Here is a 22,628-nt window from a genome sequence, read left to right as displayed (position 1 = left end):
ACCGGCCCCTCGAGGCTGAGATGTGAGGCGCCGGCACCGGGGCTACAACGCGGGGCCATCTCCGGGCTGTCTCGGGATATCTCAAAATTGGCGCCTCTCTCTGCTGCTGCTGCTGCTGCTGGTGGTGCTGCTGCTGGTGCAGATGCTGCTGCTGGTGCGGCGCGGCTCTCCGACTCGACTCGCCGCGGGCGTCGCGGGCATCTGACGCGGCGGGCGGCGTCGCGGGCGGCAGCGATCGCGGCTCCCTCGACGGTGGAGGTGGAGGCTGGAGGCGCTGTGGTGGACCTTTGAGTTTATTTAATGGTGGAGTACGAGGACTGGGGGTTCAACCGGGAGGCAGGGGGTTCGACCTGGGGACGGAGGACCGTGGGCCATCGCGGGGACGGACCCGCCCGGAGGGCGCGTCCGGTAGATCCGGATGGTCTCAACCGGTGGAAGGCACCGAGGCGTCTGAGAGGCTCCACTCTACCTTAGCTCCTGAGGGGCGCGTGGTTGTAACCACGTAGTATGACTACAGCCCACCACAGACACCCTCCCCACTCCTCACGTGTGCACACTCCCTCACCCTCTCCTCTCTCCTCTCTCTCTCTCTCTCCTCTCTGTCTCTCTCCTCTCCTTGTCTGTGCTGTCTGCCTGACTCAGGCACTGAACCTGCCGATGCGTGATTGTGTGTGGGCTGCTCCGAGGGGGCCCTGTGCGATCCGACGGGTAGGGAGTCTGTGCCCGGGCGGTGTCCGGTGTGGAGTCTCTCTCTGATCCCACCTGTGGTGTTGGGTGTGAGGTCGTGGAAGCTTCGATCCCAAGGGGGGGAGCCGATCCACTCGTAACCAACTGTACTCTCAGGGGCAGTAGGTGGGCGAGCCTCGAGCGCGCTCATCTCGATCGTCAAGGCGTCGCTACGCGCGGTCTTCCGCGGGGGGAGCTTCGTCGACGGGTGCGGGACCGCGGCGCGGCTGGTGCTGCGGCGATGCCTCCGGCTGTTTGCGGCGGGCGGCTTGCTGCTCGCGGCGATGGCGAAAAACTCGTCTCGTCGCACACCAAGAGCTTACGCTCTGTCGAGACGTGAGGCGTATGCGCCCAGGAGGGGAGGGCGCATGCGTAACGACGCTGCTAGAGATGCCTTTCGGGGCCCAGAGATAAAACTTCTGATGCCATGCGTGACCTAGCAGTGTCCCCAGCTATGGGCGTGTCCACGTTGGAGCCAGGTGTGGTGTGGGCGCGAGAATAGCTCCGCCGTTCATGGAGGCAACCGATGCGAGTCGACTGGTGTGTGTCGTCGTGGTTTCGTATCCTGAGCCCTGGTCTGACAGCCTGACAGCAAGCCCCGGACAGCGCCTGACAGTGCCCGACAGCCTGACAGCGCTGACAGCACTTTCTCTGACAGTCAGACAGCACGTATCTGACAGCCTGACAGCAGAGTCTGACAGGCGAGGTGCTCCGTCGCTGTCAGGCCCTAACGTGACAGCCTGACAGCTGCCTGACAGCCCGACAGCACACAGTGGCCTGACAGCAGCTCTGACAGCCCGACAGCAGCACAGACCGTCCTACACAGTCAGACCCCGTAGAGCCTCTTTCTTGTGCCCCATGAGGGTATAACAAAACTATTACATGCAAAGACATGTGAGTGTGGTCCATGTAGTCATGGGATGGTCATGGGTCTCTCTCTCAACCCTCCCTCCCCACCGCTCTGCGGACCCCTCTCTAGCACCGGCGGCTGTGCTACTACAAATGAAGCTACCACAGCTAGCCTTCTGGGGCCCTACAGTCATATGCCTAGGGCGTCTGGGTGGGGGTGGCCGCCGCCGTCTGTGCCGCCGCCGCCGCCTGCGCCTGCGCCGCCATCTGCGCTCCCCAGGCGGCGGCGGCCGCCGGCGTGATCACGCCGTAGGAGGGGGGCAGCTGGGTAGCCGCCGCCGGCGTCATCGGCGTCAGCGCCCCCGCCACCACCCGGCTCCTCTTGATAGTGTCATAAGTGTGGCTGGTGTGTTCAGGCTCTGACAGCACCCCGACAGCGGACCACCCGACAGCACCTGACAGCAACAGCCCAACGTCTGACAGCAGCAGCAGCCTGACAGCTCTGACAGCTCCGACAGCGTCTGACAGCAACACCCGACAGCTCCGACAGCACCCGACAGCTACAGAGCACCTCGCCTGTCAGACACGCACCCGACAGCACCCGACAGCACTGACAGCACCTGACAGCTGGTCTGACAGGGCTTCGCCGCCGCCGGCTTCCGCTTCGGCGGCTTCCTCCCCCGCGCGGGCCGCGGTCGCGGCGCGAGGCGCTCGCGGCGCTCTTGGCGGGCGAGAGAGCGGCGGTGCTGTACGAGTCCCCGCACCGGGTGGTTGGCCGCCAAGGAGGTGGGCGAGCGGCGCTGCCTCGCCGCGCGCGAGCTGACCAAGCTGCACGAGGAGACGGCGCGCGGCACCGTGTCCGAGCTCGCGGCGCGGTACGCGGCGGCGCAGGACGAGGCGGGCAAGCTGCGCGGCGAGTTCACGATCGTGCTAGCGCCGCTCGCCGAGGAGGAGGTGGCGGCGCGGGCGAGCGAGGCGCGCGACGCGGCGCAAGACGAGGCGCGCGACCAGCTCAGGGAGCGGCTGGTGACCGGGCAGCCGCTCTCGAGAGCGGTGCGCGAGGTGGCGGCGGCGGTGGGCGCGCGGAGGGACGCGGTCTACCAGATTGCCCTCGAGCTCAAGGACGGCGGCCAGGAGTGAGGAAGGGTCCGCGCGCTTTACTGTATGGACAAATTATATGTGCCGATCTTTTCACGCGCAGGCCGCTGACACAACATACAGACAACGTACTACCCGACGGCCTCTCGCGACGGCGCCCGCTGGCGGCGGGGTCGCGCGCGCACACACCTCTGACCTCAACTCCACCGCCGCCTCTGTACCTGTTTCTTCAAGTTCTTCTCGAGAGTCTTGAGGTTGGCGCGTGCCTCCTCAGCCGAGACCGCTGCGGTCGCATGCAGTGCGTAGTGCGCCGTGCCGCTCATGCCTTTGGCGGCCGCGATGAAGCCGCAAAGCTTGTCGACGACCACGCCGGCCACTGTGGCACTGAAGCTCGCCCCTTGCTCCTCCACGAGCACCCTCAGGCGGCCTTCGTCTAGCGCGTACCGCGCCACCTCGCGCCGCACCTGCGCTTCGAGGCTCAGCTCCACTGAAGAGGCACCGGCCGCGATCTCGCAATTCCCTCCCTCTTCGGGGCTGGGGCTGCCGCTAGGGCTGCCGCAGCTGTCAGCTTCGTAGTCCGGTCCTTGTCCGCGGCTAGCGGTCGGGCTGCTGGACCGGGCTGGCAAGGAGCTGCTGCAGCTGGGATGCGAGGTACATCCTTCCGGCGGTGCCTGTGGCGCTGCCGCACCGAGCGAGCCGACCGCTCGCTCCAAGTAGGCTTGACGCTCATCGGCCGTGTTCAAGCCGTCCCACTCATAGAATGGAACGCTGATTACCCTCCAGCCAGCCGCGGCGAGGAGGCGCCGCTTGAGCTTCGTTGGGCCGTTGGGCGCGCGCACGCCTTGGCTATCGGGCAGTAGGAAGTGAGACGGGCCGTCCACCTCGATCGCGATGTGTGAGGAGGGCAGCGCCAGATCGAGCGAGTAGCCGGTGCGCGGCTCGAGATACTCCTCCTCGAAGCCGGACCGGACGGCGCTAAGGGCATCCGAGACCGAACGCTGCAAACCAGAGGGGCGAGCTACGGTCATCTGCATGGCCTCGCGAAAAAGCAGGCGCTGAGAGTCGGAGAGGAGATGCTGCTGCTCTTCTGCGCCGCGTTCAAGGAAGAGCCAGAGCTGCCACTGGTGCAGCTGGGAGCGGGCCTCGATGCTCCACCTCGACGGATTCCGCGCGAGCGAGTCGCTGATCACGCGCGAGCAATCGGCTAGTAGCACCTGGTGGTAGTGGCCCGCCGTCGCATACGCCCACACCGTGTTGGACAGGTCCTGAGGGTTGAAGCCAGCCAGCCCGCCGCGCACCGCCGCCTCTGCCACCGCCGCGTACAGCGCGTCTGCAGCCACGCCCGCCGTCGCATACGCCCACACCGTGATGGCCAGATTCTGAGCGTTGAAGCCAGCCAGCCCGCCGCGCACCGCCGCCTCCGCCACCGCCGCGTACAGCGCGTCTGCAGCCACGCCCGCTGTCGCATACGCCCACACGGTGTTGGACAAGTCCTGCGGGTTGAAGCCAGCCAGCCCGACGCGCACCGCCGCCTCCGCCACCGCCGCGTACAGCGCGTCTGCAGCCACGCCCGCCGTCGCATACGCCAACACGGTGTTGGCCAGGTTCTGAGGGTTGAAGCCAGCCAGCCCGCCGCGCACCGCCGCCTCCGCCACCGCCGCGTACAGCGCGTCTGCAGCCACGCCCGCCGTCGCATACGCCCACACCGTGTTGGCCAGGTTCTGAGGCTTGAAGCCAGCCAGCCCGCCACGCACTGCCGCCTCCGCCACCGCCGCGTACAGCGCGTCTGCAGCCACGCCCGCCGTCGCATACGCCCACACTGTGTTGGACAAGTCCTGCGGGTTGAAGCCAGCCAGCCCGCCGCGCACCGCCGCCTCCGCCACCGCCGCGTACAGCGCGTCTGCAGCCACGCCCGCCGTCGCATACGCCCACACGGTGTTGGCCAGGTTCTGCGGGTTGAAGCCAGCCAGCCTGCCGCGCACCGCCGCCTCCGCCACCGCCGCGTACAGCGCGTCTGCAGCCACGCCTGCCGTCGCATACGCCCACACTGTGTTGGCCAAGTCCTGCGGGTTGAAGCCAGCCAGCCCACCGCGCACCGCCGCCTCCGCCACCGCCGCGTACAGCGCGTCTGCAGCCACGCCCGCCGTCGCATACGCCCACACCGTGTTGGCCAGCGCCTGCGGGTTGAAACCAGCCAGCCCGCCGCGCACCGCCGCCTCCGCCACCGCCGCGTACAGCGCGTCTGCAGCCACGCCCGCCGTCGCATACGCCCACACAGTGTTGGACAAGTCCTGCGGGTTGAAGCCAGCCAGCCCGCCGCGCACCGCCGCCTCCGCCACCGCCGCGTACAGCGCGTCTGCAGCCACGCCCGCCGTCGCATACGCCCACACAGTGTTGGACAAGTCCTGCGGGTTGAAGCCAGCCAGCCCGCCGCGCACCGCCGCCTCCGCCACCGCCGCGTACAGCGCGTCTGCAGCCACGCCCGCTGTCGCATACGCCCACACGGTGTTGGCCAGGTTCTGCGGGTTGAAGCCAGCCAGCCTGCCGCGCACCGCCGCCTCCGCCACCGCCGCGTACAGCGCGTCTGCAGCCACGCCTGCCGTCGCATACGCCCACACTGTGTTGGCCAAGTCCTGCGGCTTGAAGCCAGCCAGCCCGCCGCGCACCGCCGCCTCCGCCACCGCCGCGTACAGCGCGTCTACAGCCACGCCCGCTGTCGCATACGCCCACACCGTGTTGGCCAGGTTCTGAGCGTTGAAGCCAGCCAGCCCGCCGCGCACCGCCGCCTCCGCCACCGCCGCGTACAGTGAGCGCACCACACTCACTGGTAGCCGGCACTTTGCCACTCCGTGAGCGATGTTTGCCAGGTTGCGTGCTTCGCATGCCGGTATGAGTTCGAGCGTGCGCTTCACCAGCCGCTCTAGCTGCTCCTCGTGCCGCCGCTCGATGCGCTGCTTGCCGAGTTTGTTCCACAGGTTCGCAGCGTGGATGTTATTCAAACTTGTGCTGTTGGCAGCGCAGAGCGAGAGCAGCTCGTCAGCGTTGCTGGCATGCGAGATGTGGCCGTTGAGTTGCCTGGCATTGAGCTGACCACCGGCAGCAGAGCGGCCAGATGAGGGCGGCTCGTTGCACACTGCCGGATTTGGCCGGCGTGAGGGCGACTGCGGCGGACCGCCTGTCCTCGGCGGCGGTGGCAGCGGCGACGACCCGCCCGGAGGCGGCTGAGGCGCCAACCGTGGCGGCGGCGGCGGGCGCTCATTGCGCCATCGCGGCTCGTCGCGCCATCGTGGCTCGTCGCGCCGTCGCGGCTCGTCGCGCCGTCGCGGCTCGTCGCCCCGTCTTGGCTCGTCACGCCAGCGAGACTCGCCGCGCCGCCAGCTATTCTGACCGGGCGACTCGTCGCGAGGCCTCTTGAAGCCGGACCCGCGCATGCTGTGAATCGATGTACTCGCGGTTTCTTCTTTTTCCCTTCGAGGAGTTTATTTATTTGCTTATTACCGCTCGTGCCCTGTTTGTTTCTCTTGGCACCTTGGAGTGCTGGGGGGGGCGACAGGAGGAATGTGGCACTGAGTTATGTGTACGCCAACTCAGGGTGTGTGGCAGCCGGCTGGCTGTGTGTCTTGTGAGCTTGTTTGTGTCTGTGTGTCGTTCGTGCGTGTCGTCATCATCTGTCTCGCGTCCACCCATACCGCGCTGGTGTCCAGTCCGAGCCTGGCTGTTCTTCACCTTTCTACCTACCTACCTACCGCTCGTGCATCTTCAATCGTCGTCGGACTTCACAGATAACTTGCTCTTCACACTTTGTGTCTTCACAGATGAGACGTCCTAACTTATTTACTAACTGTGGTAGGCTCTTACCTTGGCTCTTCACAGATGACATGTCCTCACTTATTTTTTTTAATTGCTTGAGGCTGTTCACATGTCGACCCTTGGCAGATGACGCGTTCTCGCTTCTTTATTAGTTACCGTAGGGGATTTTGTGTAATTGGCCGAGGTTCTTCACAGATAACACGGCCTCAATAATTTATTAATTGATGGAACTTAAAAACCTGACACGTCCTTACTTCTTATTTAATCGCGGGACTTCACATGTCGGCACTTGACAGATGAGACGTCCTCACCTCTTTTGTAATTGCTGGAGGCTCTTCACAAGTCGGAACGACTGGAGTGGACTCTCAAAACCATAGCCTGTGATCCGACAGGTCAGAATGTGTGACGTGGGTCACTTTGGGCCACGGCCCTCACTCCGAAATAGGTGCAGCGCGATCAGCGCTGAGCTGCTGATAAAGTGTAGTGGAAGTGGCTGGTGTAAATTACTTGTGTGTTAATGATTAATTATCAATAGTATGTATCCCAGAATTCCGTTGGGGGGAAGTATTCAGTCGAGGGTAGTGAGGGTCCAGCTGGGTGGTGTAATTACTTATTTATTAGTTAGTGATCAGGACAATAATTATTAATTATTAATCATCGAGCGGCGGCGCGGAGCGGCGGCGGGCGGCGCGGCGGGGCGGCGCGGCGGCGGGCGACGCGGAGCGGGGCGGCGCGACCATCAGCAGACGCCCAGGCCTTTGGCTGCTGGAGCTCGGCAATGGCCGCGCCGCCCTCGACTCAAGGGGCTGCCTTCCACGCGTCGCTGCTCAGGCCGGGGGAGGGCGGGAGACCTCCCGTTCCTCGCGGAACGGGAGCAGGCCCCTCCTCGCCCGGTCTGCGAAGCAGGGCGGTGGTCGTGCCACCTCCGCTTCACAACGACCACGCCGCAATCGTCGCCGGCGCGCGACACGTTTCCGTTGGCGGGACTGTCCTGGTCGAGAGTGTGTGCCGCCGAGGCGGGACCACTCGGGGACAGTGCTGACGGGACGCGGCTTGGGAGACGACTCCCGCGAAAGCACGGCTGGCATCCGTGGCGTGGGGCTCGCCTCCGAAAAGTCGGGCATGGCTCTCCCCGCAACTCTCTTGCTAACACGCGTGCCCCACCGAAACTGTGGTGGGCGCGCTGCGGCCGCACGTCTACCTCCGTCATAGTGCCACGACGTGCGGCCTAGATTTAGCACACGCGCCTCAGCTCGCAAACACTCACCCATTTGATTGTCACTGTCCGTGAGTGCGAGATTAGGGCTAGCCGCAGGCAGCTAGCCCATGAGGAGAGCGTCCATAGACACCTCACTAGACCCCACATACGGTCTCGTCCGTGCCTCGCAGGCCGGTGAGATTGCTAGAGGCGGAGCGAGCTGCTCTAGCCTCACATGTCACTTCTTGTCGTCTGTTGTTTGAGTTGTGCCCTTGTTTGTGCCCTTGGCACCGTGGAGTGCTGGGGGGGGCGACAGGGAGGATGTGGCCCTGAGTTATGTGTACGCCGACTCAGGGTGTGTGGCAGCCAACCTGGTTTGTGGAGCTCCCGCAACTGTCCTGACAGTCCTGACAGAGTCCTGACAGAGTCCTGACATAGTCCTGACAGAGTCCTGACAGAGTCCAGACAGAGTCCTGGCGGGGTCCTGACGGCGCACGGTCTTCACAGTGCTCACAAGTGCCTCCGAAGAGACTTCCACCTTCCTTCACTGCAACCCTCCTTCCCCTCCCCCCCAGCAGTGAATGATAGACGCCCAGCCCCCCTTTCGACCGTGCGCGCCCTCTGCGGAATCGTCCTGATGGGGCAGTCCTGACGCAAACTTGAGAGTCCTGACAAGCAAACTTGAGAGTCCTGACAGAAACTTGAGAGTCCTGACAGAAACTTAGAGTCCTGACAGACAAAAGAAATCACCGTGGGTCTCGCGCCACTCGGCCGACCATGAAAAGCGCACAAGCGAGAGGCGCGGCCATTGTGCAGGCAACGTTACAGCCGGCAACGTGCATAGGCAGCAAAGCTCGGCCACGACGTCCATGGCCCGCGCGCCCCCGATTTGCCACCGGCAACCTGCAGGCCAGGCTGACTGACTGCTGACCGAGGCAGCGCCCACGGCAGCGCCCACGGCAGCGCCCACAGCAGCACCCACGGCAGCACCCACGGCAGCGCACACGGCTTGGCTGGCCATGTCAGCCGCGCAGGGACCCTCCCGCGGGTCCAACCCGAAGCGCTCGACCGCTCGACAGCGCAAGTCGGCTGACGGAGCGAGCCGCATAGCCCTCCAGTGCTCACCGCAGGATCAGGCCTGACCGGCCCACGCTCACGGCCTGGCCTGCCTGTGGACCAGCAAACTCGTTGGCTGTACGCGAGGAAAGAGCTGCGTGGCTGGGTCGATACCGTCCCCGTGCGCCCTTTCCCTCAGTGGAGGGCCGTCCCTGCCCTCGGGAGTAACTCGACTGTACACCCCTCCCTACTCTCTAGCTAAGGGCTCTATTCACAGCGGGGACAGTGGTTGTCCTGGCGGAGTCCTGACGGAGTCCTGACAGAGTCCTGACGGAGTCCTGACAGAGTCCTGACAGAGTCCTGACAGAGTCCTGACGGAGTCCTGACAGAGTCCTGACGGAGTCCTGACAGAGTCCTGACGGCCTATTTTGGAGTTTTTCAACTTTGAGGTATTGTAACTATGTGAAGGCACTATGAATGCATCAGTTCTTTGGGAGAGTGCAATCCATTTAGTTATTACCTCCAACTCAAAAAAAGTCTGGTGGCAAACGGGCAATGGGGTCCCTTATGGTGGCCTCTAAGGGTAAGTTGCGGGAGCTCCACAAACCAGGTTAGTCCAGCTGGCTGTGTGTCTTGTGAGCTTGTTTGTGTCTGTGTGTCGCTCGTGCGTGTCGTCATCATCTGTCCAGCGTCCACCCATACCGCGTTGGTGTCCAGTCCGAGCCTGGCTGTTCTTCACCTTACTACCTACCTACCTAGGAGTTTAAGCTCGGAGAAGATGCGAAAAAGGTAGAGGGCCGACCCAGTGCACCCCAAGGAGCTCACGGACGGACGGCAAGCAGTCCGATCCAGTTGAGAGTACTAAACAACAGGAGAGGCACCGTCGCGGCGGTTCCAAGGGGAGAGCAGGGCCACTGCAGTGCTCCGCTACTCTGTCTCGCGCGTGATCGCGAAGCGCAGCACGCACGTGACAAAGTCGCGCGCCGCGATGCCGTTCGTGTTTCCTGCCGAGTCGAGATGGTGCCGCTCGTGGATCTCGTAGAGCGAGAGGACGAGGAGCGCCGCCCGCGCGCGCGCCGCCGCGGGGAAGAGCGAGTGGCTTGCCGGCGACCACGGCGCCGCCGCCCGCCGGACCAGCGCCGCCGCCTCGCCCGCGCCGCCCGCGGCGCGCTGCAGCGGCGTCGGCTCGCCCTCGTGCAAGCTTGCGCCGCTGCGCAGCAGGGAAAGCGCGCGGGCGGCGGTGAGGGTCTCAAGGTGCGCGAGCGGCGTCCAGCGGCGGCTGGCGACCAGCCAGGCGGCGAGGTCGGCGTGGCCGCGGCGGTTCGCGACCTCCTCGGGCGTGCCAAAGGGCGGCACCGCGGCGCGGGAGGCGCCGTAGGAGGAGAGGAGCTTGGCGACCTCGAGGTGGCCGAAGTGGCACGCGATGAGCAGCGGCGTGCTGCCAGCGACACGGGCTTGGTCGACCGCCGCGTTGGCCTCGAGAAGCAGCCCGGCGCACTCGAGGTGGTTGTTCTGGCACGCGATGTACAGCGGCGTGGCGCCGTCCTCATCGGCCTGATTGACCGCCGCGCTGGCCTCGAGGAGCAGCCGAAGGATTTCAGCGTGGCCCTCCTGGCACGCGATGAATAGCGGCGTGGTGCCATCATGCATGGCCTGGTTGATCGCCGCGCCGGTCTCGAGGAGCAGCCGGGCGCACTCGACGTGGCCCTCTTGGCACGCCACGGACAGCGGTGTGGCGCCGTCCACCGCGGCCTGGTTGACCGAAGCGCCAGCGTCGCGCAGCAGCCGGACGATGTCGAGGTGGCCGTTCTGGCACGCGATGTACAGCGGCGTGGTGCCATTCTCGTCGGCTTGGTCGATCGCCGCGTCAGCCTCGAGGAGCAGCCGGGCGATGTCAACGTGGCCCTCATAGCACGCGATGTACAGCGGCGTGGTGCCATCATGCAAGGCCTGGTTGATCGCCGCGCTGGCCTCGAGGAGCAGCTGGACGGTCTCGAGGTGGCCCTTCTCGCACGCGATGTACAGCGGTGTGGCGCCACTCTCCTGGGCTTGGTTGATCGCCGCGCCAGCCTCGAGAAGCAGCGCGGCGATCTCGGGGTAGTCCTCCTGGCACGCGATGAACAGCGCGGCGCGGCCGGTGCCGGTCGTCGCCCCAACGCGCGCGCCGGCTTCGAGCAGCAGCCGCACCGCCTCGGCCTGCCCGTGACGAGCGGCCCAGGTCAGCAGCGTGTCCTGCGTGTCGGTGTCGAGCCGCGCGTCGAGCGTGCTGCGCGTCCGCCGCCCGGAGAGGAAGGCGCGCAGCGAGCCCAGGTCGCCCGCCGCGAGGTCTGCAGGGAGGCTAACGCCGCTCATGCCGCCCCCCGGCCCCCGCCCCCCGGCCGTCACCATGCCGCGAGAAGATAAGCTGTGGGCCGCTGTTTTCCCACCTTCAAGTACACTTTATATAAACAAGACAACTCTCTCTCACAGCACACAGGCTCGACACAGGTACACCCCAAGACTTCCCCAAACCGCCCAGGATGAGCTCCTGAGGTGCCAGTCCGCCCGAGATATGACCGGTTGAAGTTGGGGTTCCACGGTCAGGATGGAGGTGCCGAACTGGATGGGGGTCAGCCAGGGAGGCTGTTGTGGCGCACCGGACCGCCCCCCAGCACCGTGCCCCACCCAACTGCATCCATGGGAGTCACAAACGGTGCTGCACTCGCGGCTGCAAGCACTCACGACGCTCAAACCCACCACCTGCCTCCTACCCTGTACGAGGAGCCATTTCACCCGTGCAACATCTGCACAGGTGTACCGCCGACGCTCAAGCGCCTGGCCCCTACTAGAGTAGTCTTGTGGGACCCACAAACGACCAATACATCCACTCGGGGCTGCAGCATGTGTCCGGGGGGGGCATGCCATCCCCGTGAAGCAGCCAGCAGGTGCCGGACACGGCGTTGGCCGTCTTGGACCGAGATCAGGGCGCAACTGCCTATCTCGTGGGGCTGAAGGACCGTCATGGGGTCGGCTTTGATGCTGCCAATCAGTCGGGTCGATAGGTGGCGCCCCGGCGAGATGCATTGCGGGTGCTTGGCGTCGCCTGCTTGAGTGGCCTGAACGCACTCGCGGGAGCCAGAGAGCAAAGGTGTGCGCGAATTGAGGCTTCTGAGCGAGTCCAGGCAAGCCACAGGACCGGCCATGTGCGTGGGTAGTCGAGCGGTGGCCGGAGGAAGCCTCCAGTAGTGCCTCTCAGTTCGGCACCTCGGTCTCGACCACGCCCAGACTGGGAGCGGCCCACAGCTTATAACGCACGGGCCCTCAGCGGAGCTGGGAAGAGGACCGCCGCAAGCGGCGTGGCGTGGAGCGGTTGTGCATCCCTCCGGGGGCCCCTCTGCGCCGGGGAGGCGTTGTTGGAGGCTAGGACGCAAGCGTCCGTCGCCCTTTTCAAACTCGGGGCCCACGCCGCTACGCTCCGACCCGAATTTGGAGGGCCTAAAAGTTTAAGGTGTTGCTGCGCAAAAGGGGTCGGACACCGGGCGCAGCTCATGCTAAGAGCTAGAAGAGGAGATAGAGAGAACAACCACCCTGTCCCGTTATTGCGTACACCAACAAACACCACAAAACGCTCTCTCTCTCCTGTCCTCACTCAGGGGGGTCACAACTACTAAGTCCCTCGACTAGCTGCCACAGGGCGCAGCTGCCACAGGGCGCAGCTGGAGACGCTCCCCCTCAATCGGCATCCACCCCCACCCGCTCCAGCCCCACTTCTGCTGCCGAGAGAGCTGAATCGAAGCAAGCGAGCCATTGCATCTTGGCGTGCTCCTGGAGCGCGGCTTTCTGCGGCCACGAGCACGGCGGAGTCGGCGCCGTAGCGCGCATCGTTCCCGCTCATCGCCCATTCCTCCCGTGACGTGTGTCGGCCGCGATTCGATGTCGCCACCTTCATCGCCAACGAGGACTCCCTCGACTGCAGGGGGGCTCTGGCGCGGGGAGGGACTCCGCCTGCTGCGCTGGCCGACTGCGCCCTCCTCCTCCATGGGATCGATCCGATTCCGCAGCGGCGGTGCTGCGCGGGAGGCGGCCGCGGGCACGCTGGGCTCGATCAGCGGCTTTCCCCTCAGGTAGCGAAAGCACGGATTTGGCGGATTCTTGGCTTCAATTTTACGAATGTCTTGGCACCAGCTGAAGGCTTGCACGGCGCACATCGCCGGATTCGTGCACGGTATTCGGATTTTGGCTATTTGCTCGTGTGGGGGTATATCGCAGATTTGTCAATGGTACCGCGTCTGCGACGCGGGCGCCTTGCGGGCAGAGCCCTTAGCCACCCTTTTATCTTGCGCGGTCAAAACAGATGTTCTTTTCTTTCTTTCTTCAGGAGAGAAGCTTGTATTTTAAGAATTCTTCAGGTCACAGGTGCGAACTGGCGCGTGCTAGCACAATCGAGACAAGAATAAAAGAAAGGCAGCTCATGGACGGACGGCACGCAGACTCGCAGTCCGATCCAGTTGAGTGCTAAACAACAGGAGAGGGACTGCCGCGAAATGCCAAGGTGAGAGCAGGGCCATTGCAGTGCTCCGCTACTCCGTCTCGCGCGTGATCGCGAAGCGCAGCACGCACGCGCTGAAGTCGCGCGCCGCGATGCCGTTCGTGTTTCCTGCCGAGTCGAGATGGTGTGTGCTCGTGGTGCGACAGCTGCTTATCGAGCCCCCACGACAGGGGGGGGGGGGGGGGGGGGGGAGGCGGAGGATGCGGAGGCGGAGGCGGCGGCGGCGGAAGAGGAGGAGGAGGAGAGTGAGGGGGAGGCGGAGGCGGGGGCACCTGTGACGGCCCCCTACGAGAAGGGCGACTACGGTTCGCGCGGGAGAAGAATTGCGACCTGCGTTTGCTCGACTTCGAGACGTTCGGCGGCTTCGGGTACGGCGTCCGCAAAATTCTTCGGCAGGCGGCGGACCAGCTGAGTAACAAACTTTCGCACGCTCAGCACCTCGATGAGGTCACATGGACCACCAAGAACTGGCACGGGCTGCAGATGCAGCGCTTGTCTGTGTCGTTCTCCACACCTCCGTGGCGTGGCAGACGGTGAACGAGCTAGCGTGCGGGGAGAGCGGCATTGTGCACGGTGCGGAATGCATTGCCGTTCTTAACGGAGTCGCTTGTAGGCGGCTCCGGTGGTGTGCCTGTGATAGTACTAGCACGCGCCAGTTCGCACCTGTGGCGAGCCTGTCTGCTGTGAGAGAGAGTTCTTTTGTTTAAATTCTTCTCTGCACTATAGCCCTTGAGAAAAAGCTCGCATTATGCAAACCTGTGCCTGTGTCCTAGGAAGTAGACTGGGAGGGGTACTCCCAAAGGCAAGAGGAGGTCTGTAGAGGCCCACAGCGGCCAGGAGAGGCCCCAAGAGGGCGCTAGATGAGAGTCAGCAGAGCGCGCCGTCTCGGCGGCTATGGGCAAGTGGGCTGAGAGACCAGAGGGATTTTATTCTCGGCCGGAAGTGCGCGGCTCAACTTCTAATAAATTGTGCCAGGTGTATCCGGGGGCGGGCAGCACCCCTCCTTCCTGAGTCACCAGAAAATCCCAACGATCCTCGAGCGGAGGCCGCCTTAGCCACTTTTCCGGCCTCTTTGGAGAATCGGAGAGAATGGCTACCAAAGCCCAGCATGGCACCCGCGGGCAAAGCTGCCCCCAGGTCCCTAGAGCCCATGGGCATTTCCAAAGGATATGTCAGCGTGAGGTGAGGGCGCAACGGTTGGGGCTCTCACCAGCCCCTCAAAGTCGGGCCTCTCGGGAGGCGGTCAGACTCAGAGGGGCGGGCAAGGGCACGTGGGAGAAGGGTCAGTGCGGCCCACAAGGTGTGAGGGCGATGAAGCGGAGGCGCGCCGCACCCGCAGCGGCAGGTGGAAAGAATTGGTATAAATAAGCGTATCCGCCGCTACACACACGAAGTTGTCACGGCTACCCTAGCTTTGAGTCGGTGTTCGTCTCGGCGGCGAAAGATCGGTCTTCTGCCACCACGCGATGGCGCGCGCACAAGGGCCGCCCGAGACACTCCCTACGGCCTGTGCCGCTCCTACTGCCCTACTTCACCCGGCGGCGGGCGCCGAGGCGGCGAGCGCCGAGGCGGCGGTCCCGGCGCAGCCGTCTGCCACGTGCGGCGCGTCGGCTTGTGACGAGGCCGCGAGGTCGGGTTCCGTCTCCGAGAGATCATCGGGCACGGGGGGCAGCACCGCCACGTCGCACTTGGAGAGGAGTCCGGGAAAAGGTTTTGAGCAATAGCCGCACTTGCCCATAGCCGCTTTCGCCCCGCCCGCCAGCACCGCCGACACCACCGACTTCGAGGGCGACGGCGAGAGCAGCACCGCCCACAGCCGCTCCGCGAAGTGCCCCTCCTCGATGTTGTCGCCGCGCGTGAGCGCGTCCCGCAGCGCGATCCAGTCGGAGCGCGGGGTGCGCCGCACGGCGGTCGCGGTGGCCGCGAAAGTGCCGCCGTAGCACACGAGCCGCACCGCGTGCTGCGCAGCGTCGACGCGGGCGTGGGTCGCGGGGGAGAAGACGGCGCGCCAGAACTGGCGCAGCGGGCGCTGCGCCGCGCGGAAAGCGTCGACGTTGGCGCGTTGCGTCTTCGAGTTCTGGTCGTGCTGTTTGTGGTAGTCGTCCATTTGGAACTCGTCCGCCTCGACGGCCACGTGCCACAGACGCGACCGCCTCGTGCCTGCTAGGTGCGAACCGCACGCGAAGCCGTCGCGCGACGCCGAGAGGCCCTGCGCGAGGCGGGTGACCCCGATGGGCGCCAAAACCGTCTCATCGCCGCCCTCGTACCCCATCGACGTGTCCTTGAGGAAGAGTATCGACGCGGGGAGCGTGCAGTAGCGCGCCGCCAGGAACCGCGCGAACGTGTGGTCGTTGCGCCCCACGTTCTCCACTGTCTCGACGGTCGCGTGTCGCGGCAACTCGCTTGCGCCTGCCCACGCAGAGAGTCGGGAAGGCGCGGGCGCGTCGGTACGGGGGGCGCCGTCGGTACGGGGGGCGGGGCGCGCGGCGCGCACGGGCTCCGGTGGGCTCGGGGCCGCCGGCGGGCGCGCACGTGGCTTCTTGCCGCACTTGGCGACGACGTTCACCCTGGTCACGTTCGCGCCCACTTGCGCGAGCTTGTCGAGCGTCCCCATCAGCCAAGCCAGCGACGCGCTGCAGTACGCGAGCACGATCTCCGTCTCGCCGAGCGGTCGGTCGCCGGCGTGCAACGCGGGGTGGCCCCGATTGTCGGTGCTCATCGCCGGACAGGGCCACCTGTAGACGTAGCAGACGTAGCTCACCTCGGACCCATGGTGCTGTGGACTCGCCGACTTGCAGTACGAGGCAGGAACGGTGCCGGAGATGCGGCCCGTCACCTGCGGCCGAGGGGCAGCAGCCGAGGTGCCGCCGAGGTGCCGCGGTGCAGCCGAGGTGCGGCAGTGCGAGGGAGGGAGAGGGGATGCTGGTCGCTGCTCCTCGACGTGTCCCTACATCTCGCCTCTATATCTCTCGGCTGAATATATCTCGGCTGTATATCTCGGCTGTATATCTCGGCTGTATATCTCGGCTGCATCTCGGCTGTCTCTCGGCTGTCTGTCGGCGCCTTTAGCTCCTCGAGGCGGCCCGGGCCGAGGAGCTCTGCTGGGAGGGTGCCCGAGAGGCGTCTTGCGGTGAGGGTGAGGTGGCGGAGGTTGCCCACTTTTGCGAGCGAGTCCGGGATCGTTCCCGAGATGGAGGAGTTTCTGAGGGTGAGGTGGCGGAGGTTGCCCACTTTTGCGAGCGAGCCCGGGATCGTTCCCGAGATGGAGGAGTATCTGTAGTTGCCGAGGTCGAGCCGTTCGAGCTCGACAAGGCCCTTGAGCGCCTCGAGCGGGATCACGCCGGAGGGCGTCGAGGTGCCGCCCCGCAGCTTGAGTTTCTTGATGCCGCCGTGGTGGTTGCAGGTCACGGCGGATAGGTTGCAGCAGTCGGCCTGGCCCGGGCGGAAGAACCTTGTGTCGATGTCTGAGATCTGCAGGTCCAAATACACCATCTTGAGCGCTTCGCACTGGCAGGCAGGAGTGTCACAGCCGACCGCGTCGGCCGGCGCCGCGAGCATAGCGGAAGAGACGAACCACTGCGAGGAGAGAAGCGCGGTGGTGGCAGAGTACGAGGAGTGCGCAGACGCGGCTCCGAGGCAGATCAGCGCGAGGATGCCAAAGAGGCGGAGCGGGCAGATCTTGGGCGTGGTAATCGTGGTCGTCTCAACGATGACCGTCGCGCCCTGAACAGGAGGGCGCGAGACTGGCCGTGCGTTAGCGGCGAGCCGGGGAGAGAGGCCACATGTGCAGGCGGCGGGCACCGCGTTTGTGGTCGACGGCGTGGATCCGCGCGTCACTTTGGAGCGCGCGTTGCCGGTGCCGGTGCCGCTGCCCTCGTTGCCGCCCGCCCCGAGCAGGGCCCCGAACCCGTTGCTGCAATCGATCGGGGCGGACGCGCCCTTGCGCTCGTTGTTGCGGCGCGACCTCGAGGGGGTCATCCACTTGGAGATGCCCTGTGCACACGCGCAAGCGGTGGGTGCGTCAACCAGCGACACCTGTGCCAGCCAGAAGGCGAGGGGATAAATCTTGCCAGGAGCGCAATGCCACGTGCACGCAAGCACACGCCTGCTTGTCGGCAAGCGGCGGCGGAGGAGGAGAGAGCTTGAGAACGAGCTTGTTACCGGCGGCCGGCGGGAGCTCAAGTTTGAGCTTCTCGAGCATGTTTAGCCTGCAGCGCACAAGATATGCACGCCAATGAGTCAATACGGCCGGACGAGTATAAAAAGCAATCATCAATTATGAACTATTGAGTATTGAGGCGCCCGGCACAGCGCTGCAGCTGCAGGCTAAACGCTGCGGATTACTGCAGACCGCTGAGTGATTATTACTGTCGACTACTGCGGATTACACGCTTGTACTGTCGACTACTGAGGACTACTGACTGCGGAGTACTGTGAAAATCTCGGGGAATCAGGCAATGATCAGGTTGAAGAGGCCAGCCAGCGCCATCAGGTAATTCACAGGCAAATCATAACTTCTCTCTGCTCCAGGTCTGCTCTGAGAGCGTCTTTGAGGGGGCATGAGAAGAGGGGGGCGGCTCAAGGGCGCCGCACCTACTCGCGGCATTCGCAGCTTGAGGCCCAACCCGCAAGAAGCCGCGGCGGCTCCCCTCGCCCCACCTAGATTTGGATCTGCGAGGCGCAGGCGACGGCGGGCGAGCGTCAGCATCGTAAACTGGGATGAGCATGGCGCGGGCTCGCTTCGGGCGTCGCAGGAGCGCAGTAGGCATGGCGGCGATTCGTCGCGCTGGGCCGTCGTTCTGCCCGCGTTCCGGGGGTGTGCACCTCAGATTCGTGTCGCTCAAGCCTCTCGGAACGAGCCGCGCGCGAGGCGTTCGCAGTACGGCGGGCACGGCACGAGCGCGCTGCAGCGCATGGGATGGGGGGCGAAGTGGCCGGGCACGCTCGCGCAAAGGCCAACACGCGCCGCGTGGGATGAGGAACGGAACAAGCGAACCTTCACGCCGATCAACGTGCAACAACCAGGCGCCGTGGCCACAGCAAGCTGTCTTCGAGCGCGGGCGTTGTTTTTCTTTTGTGAGCATTCTTGATTGATACTCGAGTACGAAACCACGACGACACACACCAGTCGACTCGCATCGGTTGCCTACATGAACGGCGGAGCTATTCTCGCGTCCACACCACACCTGGCTCCAACGTGGACACGCCCATAGCTGGGGACACTACTAGGTCACGTGGGGGGGCGCGGGGGCCCCCGGAGGCACCGGGGGCTCCGGCTCTATTAGTCTCTATTAGCACCAAGTTCCCGATTAAGCTAGGTTAATCAGAGGGCAGATTTGGAGAGATCTCGAGGAGTACATACAGATAGACCCTCCAATCATCAGAAAACTCCAACCTGATCGGTCGTACTGACCGCCGACAGATCACTCCAGACAGCAGACAGGCCGACGTCTGCACACGGCCGGCCGGGCGAGAGGCTTGACACGATCCGACCCTGCGACCCTGACGCTGCTGCTCTAGCTATCAGACATGCACTGCTGACTGCTGCCACAATGTGCGACCGGTGCTGACCCACTTGGCGGCCTTCCCGGTCAGTGGTGAGGCGCAGTTCAGAGCTGTCGATGGCGCGATGTGCTGCACTGGTCCCACATTGGTGACACGAGACCACCACGTTTGCCGGTCCAAGAGAGAGGCACCGGCGCTGTCCTGAGAAGGTGCATGGTCCCTCTTGACTGCCCATGCGCGCGAGGCTGTGTAGGCATAGCCTCGAGAGTGCCAGCAGCCAATCCGAGGCAGTTTGTGACGCGCATTGCGTCAGAAGCGTGCACGCGCTGGAAGGACACCTTCCTACTGGCCGTACTGGCTGGAAGAACACCTTCCTACTGGCCGTACGATCAGGTCGTCACTGAATGCCGAAGACTAAGGCCGCGAGCTATGCAGGTGATCAATTGTGCAGCATGGCACGGTCAGCAGCGCCGAAAGGATGTCGCAAGGCGTGATAGCATGGCCGCAAGTACGCCGAATTCCCATGAAACAAGTAAAAAATCGCGCGAAAAAGAAAAAAAACTGCCAAAGAAATCGGCGCCTGCGGCGGACTGGGTGACCCCATCTCCCCCCGCATGGGTACCCCCTAGGGCCCTCGCCTCCCCCCAGAGGTCACGCATGGCATCAGACTCGTTGCAAATACGGGTGCTGTGACAATGATGAATTTTGATGTTTTTTTGTCCGTGTTGCTCCCAGCGCCCTCGCCCGCGCTCCCTGAGGCCATGGCTGGTGCTACTAGTATGGGGGGCTACCTGGCTACCGCGAGAGCGACCCAGCTCGTCGACATCGTCCGATGATGGTGCCTCAAAGTCAGCCTCCGGAGGCTATCGTCGCGTCGAGCCGGCGGTGGCCGTGACATGTGGATCCACCACCCCTCGTAGGCTTTGCCTCTGATCGCCACCGTTCCCAGGCTGCCTAATGGGATGGAAAGGAAGGCTCGGCGAGCGTATAGAAGCGTGCTCGACCTCGTCGTGGCAACCTGCACGGCAGCGCTGGCGGGCGCGATGAGCGTCGTGCCACCTGACCCGAGACGGGTCGCAGGCGTCGTACCGAGCGCATCGAGACCGTGTCCTGATGTGCTCTGCACGGGTGAGTCACGTCGGCGTCAAAGGAGCGACGTGTGACCTGTCAGAGCTTGATCTCCGATCTCCAGCGGCGTCGAGTCGCCTTCGGTGGCGACACAGCTAGGATGCATCTCCTCCTTCGTTTTTCGCGCTATGGGCCTGGGAAGCTGGCGGTGCACGCGGACGGACCTTGTGTGTGCACAGAACGCTTAAAACGTGGGTGCTCTATGTCACTTTTTTTGAGTAGATAGTGCCGAGCTGGCCGTGACATCGTTTTTTGTTTGTTTTCCACGTGATACTTTTTGCAACTAGTCATCAGAAGTTTTATCTGTGGGCACCGACACAGCACAACACACACGAGACACACACACACACACACACACACACACACACACACACACACACACACACACACACACACACACACACACACACACACACACACACACACACACACACACACACACACACACACACGCACACACACACACACACACGCGCGCGCGTTTTCTTTGAGACCGCCTCCCTTCCCTGCGAACGCGCACCCCCCCCCCCCCTTCCCCAGGGTTGTGAAGAGCTACACAGTATCTGGTGGTTTGTGTGACGAGCGCGTCTTGGCACTTGGGAGTTGGGTCCGGGGTTTTTGTTTTTCGATGTGAAGAGCAGAGGGCGTCTAGTTGGTCTTAGGCGGTGGGCTGCGCGCGTGACTAGGTCAAGCCCTGGGCGGGCCACGAGAAGAAAACCCTCTTGTGCTAGGTCTATATTCTATTCCCTCCCTCCGGAGCTCATGGACTGCAGAAGCAGAGCCCTCAGGCAACGCGCAGCTGCATCCACATCAGCACGGGCGCGCGGCAGATGGGGCACGACTCCATCCTGGCGGAGCAGGGGCCGCAAGCGCACAAGTGCCCGCACGGCCCCGCGACGTGCGACTTTGGGTTGGAGAAGCAAACGATGCACGTGGTCTCGCCGCCCAGGGTGGACTCGGGGACCGCCGGCCGGCCCGTGTCAAAGCCGGCGTCCGCGAGCGAGACGGCTGCGGGCGGCGGCTGCGGCCCGCTTGGGGACGGTGCGGCCTCGGAAGCCACGCCCGCTTCGCCAGCCTCCGGGACCGGCGCCTGCTCCCCCGCAGTGTACCTCGCCTCGCCCTCCACCCTCACGCTCTCCTCGAGCGCCGCTGCCAGCTCCGCCTCCTCCGCCGCCGCGGGCGCCTCCGCTTCCGTCGCCTCGGGCTCCTGCGACGGCCCCGCTGCGTCAGCCGCGCCGCCCTTGTTCTTCTTCTTCTTCTTCTTCTTGCCCTTGCCCTTGCTCCGCCTCTCCTCCGCCTCCTCCTCCGCCTCGATCTCCGCCAGCAGCTCAGTGGCATGCCGCGCCGCCTCCGCCTCCGCCGCCTCTCTTGCCGCCGCAGCCTCCTCGGCCGCCCTCTCGGCCGCCGCCCTCTCGGCCGCCGCCCTCTGGCTGGCGACCAGCCAGGCGGCGAGGTCGGCGTGGCCTTCTTCGGTTGCAACCTCCTCGGGCGTGCCGAAGGGCGTAGCGGCGCGGGAGGCGCCGTAGGAGGAGAGGAGCTTGGCGACCTCGAGGTGGCCCTTCAGGCACGCCGCGAACAGCGGCGTGGCGCCTTGTTCATCGGCCTGGTCGATCGCTGCGCCAGCCTCGAGAAGCAGCCTGACGCACTCGAGGCGGCCGCTGAAGCATGCTATGAGCAGCGGCGTGGTGCCGTCGTTCATCGCTTGGTTGATGTCAGCGCCAGCGTCGCGCAGCAGCATGGCGCACTCGAGGCGGCCGTCCTGGCACGCGACGTACAGCGGCGTGCGGCCTTCAGCGTCTGCATGAGCCACCGCCGCGCCTGCCTCGAGAAGCAGCCTGACGACCTCGACGTGGCCTTCCCGGCTCGCGACGTACAGCGGCGTGCAGCCGTTCTCATCGGCTTGGCCTGTCGCCCCGCCAGCCTCGAGGAGCAGCCGGGCGATCTCGACGTGGCCCTTCTGACTCGCGATGAGCAGCGGCGTGGCGCCGTTCTGCTGGGCCTGGTCCATCGCCGCGCCAGCCTCGAGGAGCAGCCGGGCGCACTCAATCTGGCCCTCCTGGCACGCGGTATACAGCGCGGAAGCGCCGCCGCCAATCGTCGCCCCGACACTCGCGCCGCCCTCGAGCAGCAGCCGCACCGCCTCGGCCTGCCCGTGACGAGCGGCCCAGGTGAGCAGCGTGTCCTGCAACTCGGTGTCGTGCCGCGCGTCGGAGAGGAAAGCGCGCAGCGAGGCCAGGTCGCCCCGAGCCAGGAGGAGGTCGGCGAGGTGGGGAGGACGCCGCTCATGTGCCGCCAGAAAGAAGAAACACTGAATGGATGTCTGTGGATTTTTTAGTGGATTCCTCTCGGCCTTTGCCGGCATCCGCGCGCAAGCCAAAGTGCGACCCGTGCGTCGCCCGCGCACGCGCTCCCTGTGTCGCGGAGGACGAGGAATCACGCTGGCCAAGGGCGACCGCGTCGAGCGCCACTGTCCGGAGTCGCTCGAGGAGTCGCAGACGGCGTTTGTGGCCTTCTCGTGCGCCGCCGGGATCATCCGCGGCCTCGTCCCGCTCTCGCTCCTGGAGCCCGTCGACGCTGAGGAAGGAGCGAGCGAGGGCGAGCCCACGGAGCAGGCGCACATCGCTTCCAGGGAGGGGGGCGCACTTCTACTCACGCCCCCCTCCCTGGAAGGGATGTGCGCCTGCTCCGTGGGCTCGCCCTCGCTCGCTCCTTCCTTAGCGTCGACGGGCT

The 22,628-nt window shown here is 64.8% G+C and overlaps 5 protein-coding genes across 5 annotated transcripts; 1 reads left to right on the top strand and 4 right to left on the bottom strand.

Annotated features, from left to right (window-relative positions):
* Positions 1-300: 300 nt before the first annotated feature.
* EMIHUDRAFT_107744 (hypothetical protein) lies at positions 301-2,715 on the top strand (the record flags this gene model as incomplete). The annotated part of the gene is made up of 3 exons (XM_005756740.1): positions 301-343; positions 853-956; positions 2,359-2,715. 3 exons carry the CDS (start codon positions 301-303, stop codon positions 2,713-2,715), a joined length of 504 nt encoding a protein of 167 aa, XP_005756797.1.
* Positions 2,716-2,870: 155 nt separating this feature from the next.
* On the bottom strand, positions 2,871-6,104 carry EMIHUDRAFT_221151 (hypothetical protein; the record flags this gene model as incomplete). Its single annotated transcript, XM_005756739.1, has 4 exons — positions 2,871-3,256; positions 3,362-3,855; positions 5,512-5,806; positions 6,026-6,104. The coding sequence occupies 4 exons, from the start codon at positions 6,102-6,104 to the stop codon at positions 2,871-2,873; spliced, it is 1,254 nt and encodes a 417-aa protein (XP_005756796.1).
* A 6,344-nt stretch (positions 6,105-12,448) lies between these two features.
* On the bottom strand, positions 12,449-12,924 carry EMIHUDRAFT_221150 (hypothetical protein; the record flags this gene model as incomplete). The annotated part of the gene is made up of 2 exons (XM_005756738.1): positions 12,449-12,556; positions 12,631-12,924. The coding sequence occupies 2 exons, from the start codon at positions 12,922-12,924 to the stop codon at positions 12,449-12,451; spliced, it is 402 nt and encodes a 133-aa protein (XP_005756795.1).
* A 1,688-nt stretch (positions 12,925-14,612) lies between these two features.
* On the bottom strand, positions 14,613-16,464 carry EMIHUDRAFT_439186 (hypothetical protein). The gene is made up of 3 exons (XM_005756737.1): positions 16,329-16,464; positions 15,798-16,101; positions 14,613-15,674 (listed from the first exon to the last, which is right to left on the bottom strand). Exons 2-3 carry the CDS (start codon positions 15,982-15,984, stop codon positions 14,797-14,799), a joined length of 1,065 nt encoding a protein of 354 aa, XP_005756794.1. The 5' UTR covers positions 15,985-16,101; positions 16,329-16,464; the 3' UTR covers positions 14,613-14,796.
* Positions 16,465-20,682: 4,218 nt separating this feature from the next.
* EMIHUDRAFT_107742 (hypothetical protein) lies at positions 20,683-22,431 on the bottom strand (the record flags this gene model as incomplete). The annotated part of the gene is made up of 2 exons (XM_005756736.1): positions 20,683-21,252; positions 22,303-22,431. 2 exons carry the CDS (start codon positions 22,429-22,431, stop codon positions 20,683-20,685), a joined length of 699 nt encoding a protein of 232 aa, XP_005756793.1.
* Positions 22,432-22,628: the final 197 nt, after the last annotated feature.

The sequence above is a fragment of the Emiliania huxleyi genome (genome assembly GCF_000372725.1).
Source record: "Emiliania huxleyi CCMP1516 unplaced genomic scaffold EMIHUscaffold_95, whole genome shotgun sequence".
Taxonomy (NCBI): domain Eukaryota; phylum Haptophyta; order Isochrysidales; family Noelaerhabdaceae; genus Emiliania; species Emiliania huxleyi.
This window is presented reverse-complemented; position numbering and strand designations above follow the sequence as displayed.